The sequence below is a fragment of the Lathamus discolor genome, chromosome 12 (genome assembly GCF_037157495.1).
Source record: "Lathamus discolor isolate bLatDis1 chromosome 12, bLatDis1.hap1, whole genome shotgun sequence".
Taxonomy (NCBI): domain Eukaryota; kingdom Metazoa; phylum Chordata; class Aves; order Psittaciformes; family Psittacidae; genus Lathamus; species Lathamus discolor.
In genome coordinates this window covers 3333588-3352533 of record NC_088895.1, presented here as the reverse complement: position 1 = coordinate 3352533, position 18946 = coordinate 3333588, and the positions used below count along the sequence as shown (strand labels likewise).

General features: G+C 50.8%; 1 protein-coding gene and 1 long non-coding RNA gene across 8 annotated transcripts in view; one reads left to right on the top strand and one right to left on the bottom strand.

Moving 5' to 3' along the window:
* The first annotated feature begins 3633 nt into the window (after positions 1-3633).
* The window catches only part of TPCN1 (two pore segment channel 1), a 46920-nt gene continuing 31607 nt past the window's right edge, over positions 3634-18946 (top strand). The window contains exons 1-2 of one of the 4 annotated variants that reach the window (XM_065692978.1): positions 3634-3716; positions 3905-4751. In XM_065692978.1, the coding sequence (XP_065549050.1) occupies positions 4640-4751 (112 nt within the window). In that variant the 5' untranslated portion in view covers positions 3634-3716; positions 3905-4639. Of the gene's footprint in view, positions 3723-3904; positions 4752-8564; positions 8637-18946 lie in introns of those variants that run through there. The other 3 variants (XM_065692979.1, XM_065692980.1, XM_065692984.1) reach the window with 3 other exon arrangements.
* LOC136021114 (uncharacterized) lies at positions 6410-17881 on the bottom strand. Of its 4 annotated transcripts, none has more exons than XR_010615673.1 (4): positions 17737-17881; positions 14263-14388; positions 7570-12138; positions 6410-7433 (listed from the first exon to the last, which is right to left on the bottom strand). It is a non-coding gene; the product is annotated as an uncharacterized LOC136021114 (long non-coding RNA). The 4 variants fall into 4 exon arrangements; XR_010615674.1 differs by having other exon boundaries at positions 6410-7739; positions 7816-12138; XR_010615671.1 differs by having other exon boundaries at positions 6410-12138; positions 17737-17872.

Below are 18946 nucleotides of genomic sequence, written 5' to 3'. Positions count from 1 at the left end.
TGTAGCCAAGCTGCAGGTGCTGCTCTGGAGCCCTCCGCCTGCCCCCCGAGCCCAGCCTGGCCTCTCCCGCTGCTGCAGGGGCACCCCGGTAAGAGCTGCCCACCCGCCAGCCGCAGAGGGCTCAGAGGGGTCGGAACGGGACACATCCTGTGTGTGGAAGCGTCCTGAGAGCGAGCCTCGCTCCAAAGGCAGAGCACGACCCCAGTCTCTGGGCTGGCCAAGCACCCCCTCGGATGGGCCCTGCCAGGCTTTGGACAACCCCAAGCCAGGAAGGTGTAAAACCGGGGGTCCCTTGACAGCCCCCGCGGCCCCCCGAGGCTCTCCAGGGCTGGGTCGGTCACAGCGTGTGTCCGGACCTCCTTTGGCCAGGAGCAGCACGGCAGCGGGTACCTGCAGGGCCAGGCCTCCCTGGAAGTGAAGGTGGACGTCCCTCTGGATGCCTACCCAAGACCTCCTGATGGGCAAGTCCATGGGGACCCTGCGCCTTTCCATGGCTGGAAATGAAGGCTGGGGCTGCTCTGTGCTGGCAGCCGCACGTGCCCGCAGTGCCAAGCGGGCAGTGACCTCCCTGCGCAGGGCATACTCCTGCAGCACCAGAGCGGGACAGCCCTGGTGGTGACAGCAGCTCCCATTGACTGCCCAGTGGTCATCAGAGGTGCGGTAATGGGTCAGGTTCCTTCTGACCGGGAAGTCCAGCTGGGAAGTTGGAGCAGCAGGAGACAGGACTGCCTGCAGCGTGGAGTCCAGGAGAAGGACCAGGCACAGGTACTGCTATAGCGGAGCGTGGTGGGGACAGGCAGGGATGGAGCTGGGTGCAGTGGGTGCCACAGGGGCAGGTAAGGTCTGAGGGCCCTGATGGGGACCTCCACTGACCAGCTCCATGAGAGGAGTCCTGCTTCATCCTCCCTCTTGTGTACAGTCACAGCATCGCCCGTGCTCGACAGGCCTGCAGGAGATCTCTAGTCCAACCTGCTCAAGCAGGTGACTGGGCTTGGGCTGCTCTCCTGTCAGTGAGGTGTGGAAAGGCTCGAGGACAGAGGGGCAGGCACAGCCTCTGACCCTACTTGATTGTCCTTGGGGTGAAAAGTTTCCCTTTATGTCCAGGCAGAGCCTTTCTTGATCTGGTTTGTGTCTGTTCTCATTCTGCTCTGCACAGAGCTTGGCTCAGTCCTCATGGTCACCTCCTCTTCACAGGTACAGGCTGCTCTGAAGCCCCCTAAAACCATCCCTGCTCCAGGCTGAACGAGCCCCAATCCCTCAGCCCCTGTGCACAGGACGTGCTCCAGCCCTGGCCATCCTGATGGCTCTCTGCTGGCCTTTCATCAGCGCTTTAATGGTCTCCTCTGGCAAGGAAGGAGAAGGTGAGGACTCGCATCACCCTGCGTCCTGCTGCTGGTGGGATGCCCCTGGACTGGATGGGGAAGGATCTGCCCCAGGGATTTCAGCAGCTTCTGGTGATGAGGACGTGCTGAGTGAATGCCTGATCCTGCGGTTTGTACTGCGGGTCACGAGGTGCTCTCACAGCGACACCACGCTCATCACCAAATAAATGGGCCAAGGCAAACCTGCTGGGCCTCATGTTTGGTCCACGGGCTGCTGCTGTGTGATCTGCACACCGGTAGTGTGTCCAAAGGCTGCCCGAGCAGAGCAGCTCCTCCGGTTCCATTCCTCAGGTGGGAAAGTGCAGCTCGGTCTGAGGGAGTGCAGGTAGGGAGGCACATAAAGGACGCGGGCTGGGTGACCTGGGGTCTGCTCCCCTGGGCAGGGAGGCTGCAGGGAAGTCACTGGGAGCTTGGTAACTCCCACACAAAGGGACCCCTTCCCTCAAATTCATCCAGGGACAAACCCAGCCAGGTTAAGGGCATCACTGCCCCCCGGAATGCCTTTATTGCCACCTCGAGCAGCAGCAGGACTGGGGTTAGACCCACCTGAGCACACAAAGGGCACTGGAGCTTAGGCAGCCAGCCAGGAGCCTGTGTTTCTGGTCCAGCTTATCGGCAAGAAAGGTTATTCTTGCTCTTGAAAGGCAAGATTGCTCAATGTCAGTGAGTCGTGTTGTCATGCTCTGGTGTCCTCCCAGCCAGCCCTGGCAGGCTCTGCCTTAGTGCAAGTGCTGTGCAGCCGGGTAAAGACTGCAGGGACACGAAGGCAATTGGGGCATCAGGGGATGCTGATGGGGCTGAGGCTGGTCAGCTTCATGGGGATGTCAGCACGGTGCCAAACAAGCCTGCAGGTGTCCCAAGTGGGCTGGGAGAGAAACCAAAGTGTGGTTTGGACACTAGATGGAGACAAGAGGGTTAAGGATTGACACAAGAGCCAGAGCCCTGTTCCCTAGCAGCGGGTGGATGAGTGGGATCCACTCGGGAGCCAGCAGCAATCAGGGCTAACTGCCCCGAAATCTAAGCCGTGGATAACTTACTCTTTCCACCACAAGGACCGTATTGCTTACAATATAAATGGCTTGTATGGATTTTGTCCTGTGGTTCTCACATTTGACTCTTTACTGCTGCCCTGTCCTCTTCTACCGGAGCTGTGCATCCATCACATGAGCCAAAGCTGCTCGGTTAGTGCTGTGGACTGCCCTGCCTGCAGGAGGCTGATGCATGTGTGCAGCCAACACCAAATGTGCATGAAATGAGGCTGGGGTTGGAACTAGGTGATCTCAAGGTGCTTTCCAACCCTATCTATTCTATGATCCTGTGGCAGTGTTCAAGGCCAGGTTGGATGAAGCCTTGGGTGGGATGGTTTAGTGTGAGCTGTCCCTGCCCATGGCAGGGGGGTTGGAACTGGATGATCTTGAGGTCCTTTCCAACCCGAACTGTGATTCAGATTCACCCTATCCAGTGCCACTGCTGCTCAGTCACAGCTGCGGTCCTGCCTGCTGCTGCTCCGAGTTCTCATTCCCCATGTGCTCCGCACGCTCTCCACCACTGACTCAACCCCGACTCCTTGCCTTTGTGTCTGCCAGCAAAGGACCACTCATCCTGAGGACTGCTGAGCTCCCCAGGCCGGCTGTGCCCAGCCCCGGATGGCTTTATGTGTGCTCAGTGTTACCTGTGCTCCCGTGTCCCTCAGCACACACCTCACCTCATCCGCAGCAGCCTCCCTGCTCTGTGTCCTGGGCACCGCGCGGCCTCTCCATGCTGGCAGAGGGGATGCTGTGAGGAAACTGCCTGCCCGGTGGTTGCGGTTGTGTCGGTGGCGGCTGCTTTCCGCTGAAGCCAGCTGTAGCAGTCCGCATGTGCAGCCCGCAGGAGCCTTTAGGGCGAGCAGCGGCTGACGAGAGCATGGCGACCGGCGCCATCTCCTCCTCTGTGGGCCCGGCGCCGCGCCTCACCGTTGCTAGGCGACCGCTCCTCGGGGTCCTCAGCAGAGCCAATGGCAGCCAGCCCCCCCCATCTCCCCGAGAGCCCGCCCCTTCCTCCCACCGCCTCAGCCTGAAGCCAATCAGCATCCCCGCCTGGCTGGAGTGACAGCTCCGCTACCCAATGGCGAGGCCAAACGCGCGTGTGGATGGGGAGGAGGCGGGAATAATTCAGCGCCTCTCGACGGGGCGGAGGGCCGGCGGTGGGCGGGGCGAAGCGTGCGCGGAGCGTGGATTGGCTGGAGCGAGAGGCCCGCGCAGCCCGCGGCCAATGAGAGGCGGCGGGGCGGGGCTGCGCGCGAGGGGCGCTGAGGAGAGCTGTCGCAGCGGGCGCCGGTTCGGCGGGGCCGGGGTGCGGGTACCGGGGGTCGGGGCCGGCGGCGGGGGGCGCTGCCCGGGGTGGGCTCCGCAGGAACGGGGCGGGGGGGAAAGGAGGGGATGGAGCCGGTTTGTGCGGGCCGGGGGCGGCGGGGCCTCGGAGGGGAGTGGGGCCCTCACAGCGCGGTGCCAGCCCGGTCCCGGTGTCCGTGTCTCCCGCAGGCCGCGGTCCCGGCAGCTCCGGGGGTTGTCCGCCGCGAAGCCGCATGTCCGGTGCCCCGGGGGGGGCTCGGCCTGTTGCTGAAGGGATGCGGCCTCCGCAGACGGGAGAGTGACGGCAGCGCGGCGGCACCGGTCGTAGGAGCGTCCCGTGGCGTTGTCCAGGCCCTGCTTGAGTTTTCTCTTCCTCCGGCTCCTAAAGAGACCCGAGAGCTTGTGCCGGTGGCATCCCCCAGTAGGAAAGCCCCCGGGAACTTCATGTGTGCGGCCTCGACCCGGCCTCCTTCCCCTCCGCACCTGGAGCTGAGGCGCTTTGGCATGGCACGGGACAGAGCCATGTGTGATGGTGACACTTAGCATCATGCTGGCTCTGGCTGCGTCACTCCCGCTCGCTTCTTGCGCCGAGTGCTCGGGAGTTTGTCAAGAAGCACTTTCTTTTGCTTCCGTGCCGCGCTGCGAGCTGTGCGCTCGCAGGAACAGCCTGGACCCGGCTTTCTGCGTTTAGCTTTGGTGTAAATCCTGCCGTTGGTATCCTGTGCTGCGTTTTGAAGGCAAATCACTAGATCCTTTTTGAGCTGTGGTCTCGAGGAATGGCTCCGCGTACCTTTGTATTCTTACGTATAGAAGACACCCCTGATGGAGGAATCCCCGGGGAGAGCTTTTGACATCAGGGTTACAAGTGGAACTGAAACAGGCATCGTTTAAAGCGCTTGGAGCAGGAGCCTCTGAAGGGAGAGGATGGCTGTGAGCATGGATGATGACGTTCCCCTTATCCTCACCCTGGATGACAGTGGAAGCAGCGCCTCAGCCCCCCTCGATGATGTGGACCGGGAGGAGCTGCCCAATGAAAGTAAGATCGCTTTGTCGTTGTTTCCTGCCTGCCGTGCTGGCCTCGCTGCTTTCCCTCTTTGTGGTGGCTGCTCTTTGTAGTGCTTGCCAGGCCCTGAACCTCTGGGAGCTGTCACTCAGCGTCCCGGCCGCCTGCCTGGGAAAACCAGATCAGGAAGTTGCTTATTGTGTTGCTTGTTTGCTCCCAGCACCGAGGGGAAGGACACTGGTTAGACAGGTCCTTCACTGCTGTTTCTAACACACATTTTTGTGGTTTCCATGTAGTAAGCTCGGACCCCACTGTCCTTAAGCTCAGATCTCCTTTCCTGCACATTGGCATCTCCTTTCCTCAGCAGTGGCCACTGTGCTGTACCTGTGGCCTGAGCTGGCAGATACAGCTGCTCTGATTTTCCTGTTCCTTTGCAACTCTTGTTTTGCCTGTTTCTAGTTTACATTCTGATTTTTGCAGTCAGGAAAGTGATATGTGGTGCTAAATCCCTTTAACATCTTTAGCGTGTTCTTATCAAAGAAGCTGGAGTACTTTTAGACAATACACTTGTGTTCGCCCCAAAGTATTCAGTGGGACAGCGCCAGGCTGTGCATGTCAGGAGGGGGGGAAACACAAGCCCATCTCTTGACAGCATTGGTTTTTCCTCAGTGTATCTTTGTCAAAGCCATGGCCCTGCTTTGGGAGAGATGGGAACAGCAGATGTGGTTGTGCACATTCAGTGAGTTTCTGGTTTATGTTATACCTCACCGAGTGTATTTGAGCAGTTTGGCTCAACACATCCTCTAACTTCCAATCTGCATTACAGGTGTATGCGCAGGTCTTGTGAGCCTATTCAAGCCCTTGCTGCCACAAGCTTAACGTTTGGAACAAATAAATAATTTCCTGGCCTGGCATCCTTTTTCCCTCCATTATACCTCTATTCCACACCGCCTCTGTGATCCTGTGCTGTGATTTCTCTATCACAATCATGTGGCTTCCCTCGGTTTCCTCCTGCAACTTCCTGAGCCAGGGGCTGGCTCCTGACAGTGGAGATTCCTTCTCCCCTCTCCTCCTCTTCCTCCTCCTCTCCCACCTCTGCAATACACATCCCTGGCTAAATTGCCCAGTTGACTTTCTCTTAGCTCTGCTGCATCATTGCTCCATTACATCTCTTTGTCTTTTAAAGTTTAGCTGTCTAATTTAAAGTTAAATGGAAGAGAGAATGCTTCCTCACCCCACTGGTGTATTTATAGGCTTTCTTGTGAGTAATTTTCATCCCTCTTCACTCATTTTTTTCTTCCACCCACCTCCCATCTCTTTAACCCAGTGATAAACCTCACACAACTTCTTTAAAGCCACCATGTTAAAGCACAAGTGTGAGAATGAGCATATTAATAAATAAAACTGTTCCAGTCTGCTTCACTTGAAATACAGGGAAACTGTTTAGGGACCAATTTTGTGCTGCTTGAAAGATTGCTCTGTGGTTTTTGAGAACTCATTTCCTGGGATTCTTTGCATAAAGGGTCTTTTGGCATTGAAGAAGTTTTGCTGTGTTTTACTCACTGTTCAAGTTGAATTTGCTGAGAAATTACAAAGCTTATTCTGTGCAAGGGATACTGGGTGATACAGAGCCCTGTGAAGTCAGGGAGTACTGGGAGAGGGGGATAAAAGATTAGAAGGGGAAAGCTGGAGAAACAACTTGAAAGGCACATTTATTTATCTCTGAGAAGCGGGAAGCTTGAATTAGTGAGTGAACAGGCTGATGCCATTGCTTGCAAAGTAAGCTTGTTTAGGAAGCAGAATGTGTGGTCCAGCTTTCCTCTTTGCCTGCAAAGGAAATCCACTGTGAAATGCACAATGTCCCATGGAGGCTGTGAGCAATTCAAACGTTTCCCTTCTGTTCTGCCTCCACTCCTCTGCTGAGGACTGAAATGGCATTAACAGAACTGTGTGATTTCACGTTTTTATTCAGCTTGTCTTTTTCAGGGATGTGAGAAGCCCTTTTCAGGAGAGGGATTGCTGCCAGGGTGATGATGAAGGCATGGGACAGGGCAGCTCAGAAGGCTGTTTCCTTCTGGTTCTGTGTTCCTTGTGCCTAAACTCTCATGGTTCAGCCAGCATGTGGAGGAGTAGCTCACTTGTTACTGTGCCCAGCCATCAGCTCTTGGGGATATGGTGGCAGGTGAAACACACAGCTATTATTTAAGTCCCTTCCCAGATACCAGCTGGGACTGTTTGCAGTGAAGGACCCACCAGCCTCCTCCCAGGTGACACAGAGGGAAGGACAAAGTGGGTGTAAAGGTGTGAAGTTGTGTTAAATCACACAGATAAGAACCAAGCTGGTTTGCGTTGCTGTGTCAATGAACCTCTCTAAATATTGATCCATATTCCATCCTGAGCACTGTGTATCTGTGTGATTTCAGTGTCTCAGCTCTCATGGCTTTTAAGGAACTTCTTTTGCTTTAGAAGTCAAACAAACAACTTGATCCATAGTGTGGCTTTGTTACAATCGGGTCCTTGGATAAATTAATTTATAGTTTTGGACTCTTGGTGTTGATTGTCAATGCAGACAACTTGAAATAACAGGGCTTTTTGAAAACAAGTCTGTTGTTGATGTCGAGAGAAAGGACTGAAGTGCAGGAGTGAACCTTGCAGAAGAGTCCTCTTCTGGGTTGAGCGTCTTGGGTTAGAATAAATGAAAGCTAAAGGAGAAAACTGTGTGGAAAATTATATTCTTAAATAAAATGTCCAGCTGCAAAAAATATTCTCCCTAATCACACTTAGCAGGAGAAAATCTTTGCATGGAGAGAAATAGTAATGCTCTGCCTTAGTTTGTGCTGGAGACACCTACCTCTTCCAGGGAGCTCCCATTTACAGCCACAGCAGAAGGTCAGAATCCTTCAAAGGTGATGGGAATTCAGACCACATCCAGAAAACCATGGTCCTTGTGGTGCTGATGGTTTTCTGACTACAACACATAGGACTGTGGTGCTGGGTAGTTTTCCTTTCAAGCTCCAGCAGCTGAAGGAGACATAGGGAAGTGCTTTCATCACTTGAATCCATGCGAATGATGCTGCCCTTCCCTAATCCATCTTACCTGAAAATCTCCAAGCTCTGCACACTCTCTAATTAAGCTTCCCAGCACCTCTGAGAGTGAATGACTAACAGGAACTGCATTTCTGTAGAAGGCAGACCCAAGGGATGCAATCCTGTGTGACTTTTCCCAAAATGATGTGCTGAAACCAGTGAGAAGCAGCCAGGGTTTAGTGACTCCCATCCCTCACCCACACTCCTGGGAAGCATTCAGATGGGGTTCTCAACAGATCTCCGATGTTTTTCCTAGACAAAGGCAGCATGGATAGCCTTGAAACTCTAGGACAGTGTCTCTCCTTGAGCTGATGGGAACTAGAAGCAATAAATGAGTGCACATTGATTTAGCCTGTATTAGATCAGATACAAGATCCTCCTTTGCCTCCCGCATGGAAATTGCTGTAGCCTCAAGTGGAGTTTCAGTGTGTTCAGAGCAGAAAGTACAGCTCAAAGTGTCATACAGGGAACAATACAATATTGTCTGTTTCTCCCCCACAATGGATTATGGCAAGTGGAAGAAGTCATCTTTAAACTCTGGGTTTTTACAAGAAAGCAGCTGCATCTGCTGTTGAGGTAAAAATGAATTATTGGACATGGGGAGGGGAGGGAGCAACTGCAACAGCCAGGTGAGATGCTTTCTAGAAGGATTGTTGGAACATGAGAAGTTAAAACCTGGAAGGTTGAAGTTTCAGCTGAGCCTTTGTGATCTCAGGGTCTGCTGCCTGAGGAGTGAATTGTCAGGAGGACTGGAGCCAGCCTGGCCTTTTGGGTAGAAGGAACGTTGTTAATGTGCATTGCTGCGGAAGAGCAAGAGGCCCAAAGTCCTTGGTGAGGAATGTGGCTGTGGGTAAGGAAAGCAGTGACTGCCCCAGAGGCTGTGGGCTGTGTCTGTGGAGCAGTGTGTGGTGTGTGCTGTGCTGTTGGAGCTGCTGAAGGAGGCCTCCCCCTCGCCTTCCTTCTACGCCTCGGCGCCATGCTGTGATGGGATGTGTGAAGAGGCTTTCAGCAAAGCTGTTCTTTGTGGAGTTGGCTGATGGAAAATCATGTTTCTGGACACAGAGTCTAATTACAGCATTAATGGATGCTCAATACAACAGACAATTCATTTCCCAATCCACAGGTAGACATTTGATTGAGGGCAGTTAATGTTGTTCTTTTGAGACATGGATATTTTGACACGTGCAGTGACCAGTGCATCACCTGAAGTGATGTAATTCTCTTCTGTGTTGGATCAGGGTCCAGAACATTTTTGTATCGGCAGGGAGAGAAAGTGAGTCTGTCCTGGTAACTCACAGCTCATCTGGGAAATGAGTCCCTGCTCCACAACCATCTCTGTTACCTTATTCCTCCCACTGGTTCCTATAGTGCCATCCGAGGATGAAAGAGCTCGCCAGGTGTAAACCAAGTGTGTTTTCTGATGGACTGGGGGAACAGAGCATAAATACCTGACCTCTGGGGAGATGCTGCAACCACACAAACTCAGTCGCTGTGCTTGCGGAACCGCTTTAGTTGCTGTGAAAGCATTTTGGCTTTGCTACCTGTGAAGGAAAACAGGCATTTTAAATGTCAGCCATCTAATAGATTTAATGAATCCTTCAGGATCTTGTGGGAAAGTGAGGATTTCAAAGCTTATGTGGACTTGGGCTCTGGTTGTGAAATGCTGCAGCTAATTGGTGTGAAGAAATAAGGATGAGGGAACAAGTGAAGGCTTGCAATGGAGCTGGCAGATCCTGGGATCTCTCACAGCCGGGCTCTCCAGCAGCCTCTTTGCTTATCTGGCTTTCTTGGACACTGGGCAGGATATTTTCCCACCTCATGGCTCCTAGGCTCGACTGATTTGCCTTTAATTAGTTCCAGTAGCAGTGCTTCCATTGCTGCCTGAAGGGGTGAAGCATGGCCAGAGCACAGGATGGGGATCTCAGTTTTGGAAGCAGTCTAGTTCTGCTGTTGAAGCTGCTCCTCCTCATACCTAGGTACGTCAGTTAACGTCGGTGTGGTCAGCGTGTCTCATCTGTAAAGCACAGATGACACCTCCCTGGAAGTGGGCAGGAAGCCTGGAAGTGGGCAGGAAGCCTGGAAGTGGGCAGGAAGCCTTCATGACCTGGTTCTGACAAGGTGCTGCTTCGCATTGCTGTGCATGATTTGCTTTTCTTAATATATACCTGCTTAAAATGGAGAGAGAGAGGAATTTTCTACTGAAGCACAAGTGGTTGCTCAGTGCTGGATTGTTGTTTATGCTTCTGAAAGTCTCATTTCTCTCACCTAACAGCCTTGTTGCATTTTGCATCTTCTGCCAGTGCTTTTCTAATCCTTTCCTGGCCTCGATGACTTGTAATGAATGTTTTAAGCAAGCAAAGCGAAGCAGAACTGCCTCTGAGATGAGTGAGGGGTGAAGATGTTGGAAAGGGACGTGAACACCCAAAACATAAGGAGATTATTGTTTTCTCCTTCGGTACAATTTGTTTCCCCGGGTGATGAGCTCTGGGAACTCAGAGGAAGGAGGTAAATGCTGCTTTTTAGATGTTGGGTATCTTTCAAACAATGTTAGAAATAGTGGAAAATGTGTTTCTGCTTTTAAGTTCCAAATGCATCACCCTCTGGAATGTCGTTTATCCTGAGAATTCAGGGGGTTTTAAGGCAGGACCAACCACCTCAGCTATGCTTTAAATACTTCTACAGAGAGGGTAGAGCTGGTACCTTTGATGCAAGAGAAACAACATGGGGGTTGTCCAGACCTCACAAAAGTATTTGTATTGAGACCTTCTCAACAGGACTCTGTAAATGCGGTACCTAGAGAAGGAGCAGAATAAAGTACCAGGAGGGACTGGGGGCTGCAGTCATCATGTGTGTGTTTTTTCCAAGCCTGCCTTGTTTTCCTTGCCCTGCAGGAGATAGGTTGGCACAATGCACACATTGTGTGTTTCACAGTAGGAAGCTTTGTCCAACAGAATCTCTGCACTGTTGACTCTTCGGTCCAGTAAAAAATACGAAGTCCAAGTGATTTGGTCTTGAATGCTCCATGCTGTTCAAATGTGAGTGAGTAAAAGAGGATGCAAGGTAAAGAAGACTTGGGTTAGTGTTCTGTTATCCTGCAGTCAAATGGTTCTTTCTCCTTTGTCATCTCCTGGAGCCCTAGCAATGGATATCATCCTTCAAACACACTCACTGTAAATTAGGGAGGATGCTGGGGAGTGGGGCAAGGAGTCTGGAAGCTGCTTCTGCTTTTGTGAACACAGGGGTAATGACCTTGATGCTTTGAGGTGGGCGCCCCTTGCTTTTGTGTGCCTCTTCTGTACTACACAGCTCACATCTTTTTGGTGTGAGAGCAGAACAGGCAAAGCCAAGTGTTTTCTCCCCAGGGTGATGGCTTTAGTTGGAAGATGCTGGGATAAGGGCATGTGCTGTGGCGTCGGAGGGCTCCGCTTTTGGAACAGGCAGACCTGGAACTATAAAAGATGTTAAAGAGCTTGAAAGTGTTCAAGCTGCAATTTAAAATCCACAACTTTCCAGCTCTAACCGGTCACTCCTCAGCCACCGCAGCTGACTTGGGAACATTTGGCTCGGGAAGCAGAACAACAGTTGGAAACAAATAGTGATGAGTTTTTTCATGGCTTCCCAGGGAACGCATCAGTTTGTTCATTTTGGTGATTCCTGTGGATTTTTAAGGCACTGTAGATGCAGGATGTTCAGTTTAGCCAAGCTTGCTTAGTGGCAGATTAAAATGAGCAAAGGCTGAGCACGCTGAGTTCACTCATCATAACCGATATGATGCTTCTCAGAACTTCCTTTGCCCTTGGTATCTTCAGCGAGGAATCCTGCCTGCTGCCGTCAGCCCCCCTGCGTTGAAATCCCATTTTACCCATTTGAATGCTGTAAGAAGTGCTGTATAAACTAAACAGGAGCATCTGTGAAGTGGTTAGAGTTGTTGTTGATTGCCTTTTCCTTATTGCCTTCGGGGGGATTTAAGCTTGAATTTGCTGGAAGTAGAATTTATGAGCCAGAACGCTGCATTTCTGATCCTTAAGCTGGGAAAAGTGCGGTGAATTTGATAGGTCTTTCTCTCGCCTCCGACGTCTCTGGCTTTTGATCTGGACCTTGCAGGGCTCTCCCTGTGTCTTTAGCATAATTGCTTTTTGCATGTGGAGAAGATGCCTGGTTTTTACATGGCTGCTTTCTTTACAGGGAGCTTTAGGAGTTCATCCATCTGCTGCCAGTGAGCGGTTCAGCCGAAAGCTCATGCACCGCCACTGCTGGTGTTTGCATCTGGGAGAGGGGGAGGCAGGAAAGGTGTGTTCGTGTTGATCCACCACTGTGCAGCTGACAAAAGATCCTGAGGGTGACAAGAGGAGCCCGATGTGATTTGGATCATAGTGGGGTGGGTTGGAGCTTGTATCCAGAGCTGCTTTTATAATAGAATCATAGAATCCCAGCCTGGTTTGGGTTGGAAGGGACCTTAAAGCTCCTCCAGCTCCAACCCCTGCCACGGGCAGGGACCCCTTCCACTGGAGCAGCTTGCTCCAAGCCCCTGTGTCCAACCTGGCCTTGAGCACTGCCAGGGATGGGGCAGCCACAGCTTCTCTGGGCACCCTGTGCCAGCGCCTCAGCACCCTCACAGGGAGGAGCTTCTGCCTAAGAGCTCATCTCAGTCTCCCCTCTGGCAGGTTAAAGCCATTCCCCTTGGCCTGTCCCTACAGGCCCTTGTCCAAAGCCCCTCTCCAGGTTTCCTGCAGCCCCTTTAGGCACTGGAGCTGTTCCAAGGTATCCCCTTCAGGAGCCTTCTCCTCTCCAGGCTGACCCAGCCCAGCTCTCCCAGCCTGGCTCCAGAGCCCTTGCAGCATCTCTGTGGCCTCCTCTGGCCTCCAAGAATATTATTGTGATCAGTATTCACAATCTGGTGGTGTCTGCTTGGAACAAAAGGCTTCTCCTTTCCCAGTTATATGGGGGAATAAAATTTAGGATGTATCTCTCTGCACAGCCTCGTTAAAGCCCCTCATTCTATGGGACTGGACTGTCTTGCATTTCGTATATGACTGCCTCACACACATGTGTGTGCATACATTGTCATCTGGGAATATCTCATCAACTGTATTTTGTTCCAACTATAACTGATTTTCTGAGAGCACTCTTGCTATCCTCAGTGGGTTTGGGAAAGTTCATTGTACAAAAGCAATGTAGCTGCTAAAGGCTTGCACTAGAATGCACAAATACATTCCTGCTTTTTGTTAAGTGAAGGAAGAAATGCCTGTAGAATTAAGCTGAAGTGATCAATCCTGCAAGTAGGAGCCCTGAGAACTCCCCAGGGTCAAACTGTACCGATTACCTGGCCATGCCATTACAAGGTAATCAGACATGGGAGGAGAAGGAAGGAACGCCATCCTCCAGAGTAAGTGCTTTGGGGCTGCTGGCTGGGGTTATGAGGCTCCAAAGGAAGTATTTTCATGTTCCATCCCCTTTTTCCTGTGGCACACTCAGCCTGGCTGGGGGCATCCGTGCCTGGTGAGAGGCACAAGTGCTGCTGTGTAATCCCCCTTGTCAATGCAGTGTGCCTGCACCACCTCCCAGTGATGGCCAGCTGGTTATTCACTTAGCTCATGGTGAGTCAGTGCAGAAATAGGAAAACACTGCTGGGTTTTGCCCATGTCTTTGTTTTCATGGTGCTGAGGGGAGCAGTGTTTTGCCAGGGTGCTGAGCAGAACACAAGTACCGGAAATGGGATTGAGGAGAGGAATTCTTGCTGACTGCTTTGCTCTGTGTCTCTGCCTTACTACCTGCAAGTAGTAGTAAATGTTGTCCTTTTTCTGACCTGCTGCAGGTGCTTTGGTCCTGCCAGTAAATGCTTCCAAGCAAGTTCCTAAGGAGGATTTTGGCCTCTGGGTCAGGAAGGGGGAAGTGAGCAAGACAAAGCCCCTTCCTTTCAAACACAAAGCTAGTGGCAGGACCTTATCTCTGGTGGCTGCAAAGGGGAAGACTTCAAAACATGGAAAATTATTCCTGTACTTCTTTAAGAGAGCACAACTAAATGCTCATGGAAGCTTTAAAGCTGTTGGAGAGGTAGCAAAACATGGTACAGACAAGCCTGTGGTGGCTGCTGTGGAAGCAGCTGCACTGTTGCAAGGAGCAAAGGAAGAAACAGGAACTGGTAGTGGAGGAAAATCATGGAGAGAAATGGGAAGTTCAGATTGGATGTAGGAGGGAAGCTCTTCCCTGTGAGGGTGCTGAGGCGCTGGCACAGGGTGCCCAGAGAAGCTGTGGCTGCCCCATTCCTGGCAGTGTTCAAGGCCAGGTTGGACACAGGGGCTTGGAGCAAGCTGCTCCAGTGGAAGGGGTCCCTGCCCATGGCAGGGGACTGGAGCTGGCTGACCTTAAGGTCCTTACCATCCCATTCTGTAATTCTGCGACTTGAGGGTGCTTTAAAGGACTTGAGAAACAAAAAGACATGTGAAGTGATACTGACCTGGTAGGAATTCAAGGTTGAACGCTGGTCTGTAACGCTATGGGGAAGCTCAAGAAATCCTCTGCGTAGTGTGTATTTGTTGAGAAACCAGATAACCTGATCATTGCGTCATCTGTTCTTCTGTTCCTGCAGTAAATAGAGGTTAAACAGCTGATTCTAGAGGTAGGCATTTAAAAGCAGCAGATTACTTGTTATTCTCCCTTAGGGCTGCAGTGTGAATGTTGCTGTGATAGGCTTCCTTCTAGCCCCCCGAGAGATTTTGCACCAGGCACCATTGCAGCCAAACAAGGTTTCCAGGCAAAATAATGGGAAACCAGCACCAGCTCTTCTAAGATCTGGACTTAAAGGGCAGTTTTCCATGTTGGCCAGTGTGGGTTTATGGAAAGGTGAGTGCCATATGGACCTGAACCCATGCTCTAACTTGGTGAGGTTACAAGAGATCTTGATGCTGTTTTGAGAAGATATTTACTTCGGCACCCACACAGCATTTGGATTGAGGAAGTGAACAGCACAAATCAACACTGTGTAGGAGGTGACTCTGCAAAGAGGCTGAGGGACAGGTCTCAAAATCCACCTGGTTTTTGGGACTGGGTAGTGAATAGGTATGTTATTAGTAGGGACTGTCACAGGGGTTACGTGTTGTCCCTGTGCCAACTGCAGCATTCCTTGCACTATCAACTGAGCTGAAAGTGAGCGTCTGGGACACTTCTCCAGTGTGTATATGGGGTGTGTATTCCTCAGACCTTACAATAAGAATCATGTTTAGGGTAGGTAGGTGATGGTGCCATTGTATTCATGCTTGGTGTGGTTCTAGTGCCCTTGTTCCTGCTCATCCAAGACCCATGAGGCTTAGAGGTAGCTTCAGTAACTGGGTAACAGTGGAATTGTGTCTGTTGGGATAAGCACGTATTTGACAGTGTTTGCAATCATTTCCTGAGAGTTAGAAAGGGTTCTGCAGTGTGGAGGACTTTAGACATCAAAATTACCCCTTTTCTGAAGATAGGGTTAAGTATAAGAACTGTAGGACTTGGAGTAAGGACCGGCTGAGGGAAAGCCCCCTGGCTGCTGGTTTGCAGATGTTTAACTCCTTCCTTCCTTCCTCACTAATGGTTTAACTCCTTCCTTCCTCTATAGCCGTGTAACCTCTTCAGTTCCTGCCACATGTGCAGAGATCTCTTACTGGAGAGCAGTTACGCAGAGACTGGGGGTTTCCCCATTCCTTTACATGCAGCTTCCTCTGAAGTTGGCAGCTTCTCCTTCCTGGCTGAGACACGATGGTGAGGCAGAGGAGATGTGGTTGTGTTATCATTCAGAACCAGTGTGGTGGAGTAGGTACTTCTCCCCACCATACCACAACAAATAACTGCCGTCAGTCTCAGCCTGTCATGGTAAGGCATTGGAGTTCCGCCATAATCTTGTTATTTAACTGAATTGATCTCATTTTCTTGCTATCCCTATCTCTTTAGGGTGGTATGGCACATGCCTTATTGCTGCCTACTCTGTTCTAGTCCTGCTCCAGCTCTGGCTGGTCATGCAAGAGGTTTTTGCCCAAATTAATACTGGTTTCCTCACATAAGGAAAGTCCTTCCCATTGCTAACTGTGACTTCCCTGGAGGGCTGGAGCTGGCAGTGGGACCTGGCAGCACACTGCTTGGGGTAAAAAGTCCAGATTGCAGCTTAATCAAGCATCTTTCCAAATGGCATCAGGCAAATCCAAAGGCTCTGCTTTGGAGAATTGAAATGAGGAACGTGCTTTTAAGATGCTGACATTGTGTTGTTACTGGTGCTAAGGCAGATCTTTTAATATCTTAAAACCATGAGGCATCAGTTTCCCTTTTTGGTACAAAAAGAGGAAATTCCTTCATGTAACAGGATATGTTAAAGAACTGCTCTATCTGAGAGATTTGGATATTGTCTCTTTCCCTTTCTGTTGCTTCCTCCAAAAGTATGCATTAGGAATTGTGTGTATTTCATGTCTGGCCTCTCATGAGCCATAGCCTTTGAGCTTGTCTCTTTATTTTGGGGAGTGGTAAGTAAAAACTTTATTACATCCAATTGGTTTTATTCCATTCTAAATCAGCTGTATCATAAAGCCCCTCAGTGGCTCGGGTATTTAATTCCAGTTACAGAAGAATTCTATTTCTGTGTCTGTAAAGCCTTTGTTGCTGTGATAGGATCAGTCTGACAAGATTACGGCGCATATAAAATGATCGGTGATGTAAGGCTGTAGATGATCCTCCTGTTGCGGTTTTTTACTTCTCCTTTTTGTGGTATGGAGGTTTGCTTGTGAAGATCAGAAATAAAGGATATGAAACAGGCAGCAGTTTGCTTTAACACACTAGCAAGATTCTTAATTGTATTTTCCTAACACAACCTTGTATGTAAGTATTACAGAATAAAACTGCTGTGGTTGGACTTTGCAGCTCTGTTAAGAAGCAGGTACTCTGGTGTTACACAGTCTTAGCTTGTGGGATGTCAGGTTCTGGCTCTCTTATGGTATTTCATGGACTCTCTCATGCAGGAGGATTTAGTCACACGTCTGGCAGAAAGCAGCTTTGTGGAAGAGGGCTTATGCATGCAGTGGTTTGTGTGAGCTGCTGGAAGAAGATGCAGCTGAGGAGCAAGAGCTGGTAAGGCAGGTAATGGTATTGCAGGATGCAGCTCTGGGAGGCAAGGAGGGATCCTCCTTTGAGGAGGCTTTTGAGCTGTGTGGTCTGGTGTGTATCAGTGAGCTATGAGAGGCTTAGAGGGGCCAGGGCTGGCCTCTCTAAGGGTGACAAAGCATCCGTTGGTTCATCTCCAGCCACTGAAGCCTCTTGCTAACCTGCGTGTGGATCCCAGACGTATCCCGAGTGGGAGGGATCTGTCCCTCTGCCTCTTGCTGCTGCATATTCAAGTGACGATTGGCCAGCAGTCAAGCATTTTCTGGTCAAAACTTGCAACATAGCAAGAGGAAAAAGAATCAAGCCCTGAGTGAGTCAGTGTTGAGATCAAAGGAGGGTGAGTGCCCTAAGAGACAAGGCAGTGAGCGGCACAGATGAGGGTCTCCAACTAGCTGATCCCTTATCCTTATTTTCTTAGAAGCCTTTTTCTTCTTCCTTACAAATGTCCCTTTTTTCCCAGTAGGGTGGTGCCGGAAGTAAATGTCCGAGTGAATTGTCACAGCTCATCCCCTGTTGAATGGTGAGCAAGCTGCAAAGCAAAGGGTTAACTAACTATTGGCTCTGACCCACTCGGAGCAATTGCTGGCTGGAGCCATGGCTTCTGCTGAGACAAAACAGTTTCCTCCCAAGCTTTAGCTGCTCTGTCCTTGTGTTCAGCTTGTGCATCAGAGTTGTTACATGTGTACAGTGCAGATGTTAGCAAGGATACAGCGGTCCTCTAATTAAACAATGCGGGGCTTAAGTTGTCTTCACTATAAGACGATAGGCAGCACAACTGATACGAGGCAATAATAGATAAGAAGTGGCTTACCATGCTGAGGGACATCTGCTCATCCTTCATGTGGATTCAGCTCCCTGGAGTGTGGTGGATGATAACATGAAGGGAGCTCGTGTTGATGCTGTAGGAACTGACTGGATTCTCAGGGGAAGGTGGGGTCAGTGCTTCGGTCGCCTCGTACCACTGACGGGAAGTGGCAACATCCATATTTTTACCAATAAACTTTTCTGTGTTAAATAGGAAGCAGAAGTGACTTTATTTGTTGAGCTTCACAGCAAGTGAGTGCTGTGAGGGTATAGTAAGACAAAGAGCCCTGAGGCCTTTGCATATGTTTCTGCTGTGCAGTCGTCTCTAAGCAAGTTCGTGACTCAGTTACACTGACTTGAAATACTCGCAAGTAAATGATTTCTCTCGCAGCAGAAGGGCTTGGCACTGTACTTTGGAGCTGCCCTGCTTTTCCTAGGCAACAAACGGCTAGTAAATTGCTCTGACTTCCCCATGGCTGTTCAATTCCTTCCCATAACATCTCCTGAAAGCAGGACAGGCACTGGGATGTGCTGAGCTGCAGAGCTCACTCCTGCGATGCTGAACTGGCAATCAGGCACTGAAGGCAGTGATTTCGCTGTCTGTATCTCTCACCTCTGAGATGGGTGGCCAAATGCCAAACCAGCTGCGCTTTCCAGGCAGCTTCCAGCTTTTGTTCCTCCTGGGTAGGTGAGTCTGGCCTTGAAGAAGCCAAATGCACACATGTTCATGCTTCAGCACTTGAAAAGGAGCAGTTTCTTATCAGCCGCAATGGAGCGGGGAGATAAATCCTCTGGAGGTGAAGCTACATGGCATGTAAGCACTTGGAAGGGAAAATGCCATGGTTGGTGCTGGTACAACTCCAGCAGACTTGACTAATATCTTGGCTTTGGGACTGCAGGCGCCTGTACAGCTTGTGTTGAGGAAGGGTAGGCATCTACTTCATTTCCATGGTTTTTCATGGATTCGCATCTTCTGTGTGGGCACTTCATGCAGTTCCTGGCTTTCCAGGAGAGAGGAGTGCTGCTGCTTGTCTTGACAGATAAATGCTGTCCTCTTCCTGCAGCCTTCTTCATCCTCACTGCAGCCTCAGAGAGCTGGCAGCTTGAGCCAGCATGGGGATCCTGCACTGGGGCAGGTCAGGAGGTCTGGGAAAGCATTGTTGATCCTGTTGGGATCTGCCTTCTTCCATGGCCTTCCAGCATTGCTGGGTGCCTGG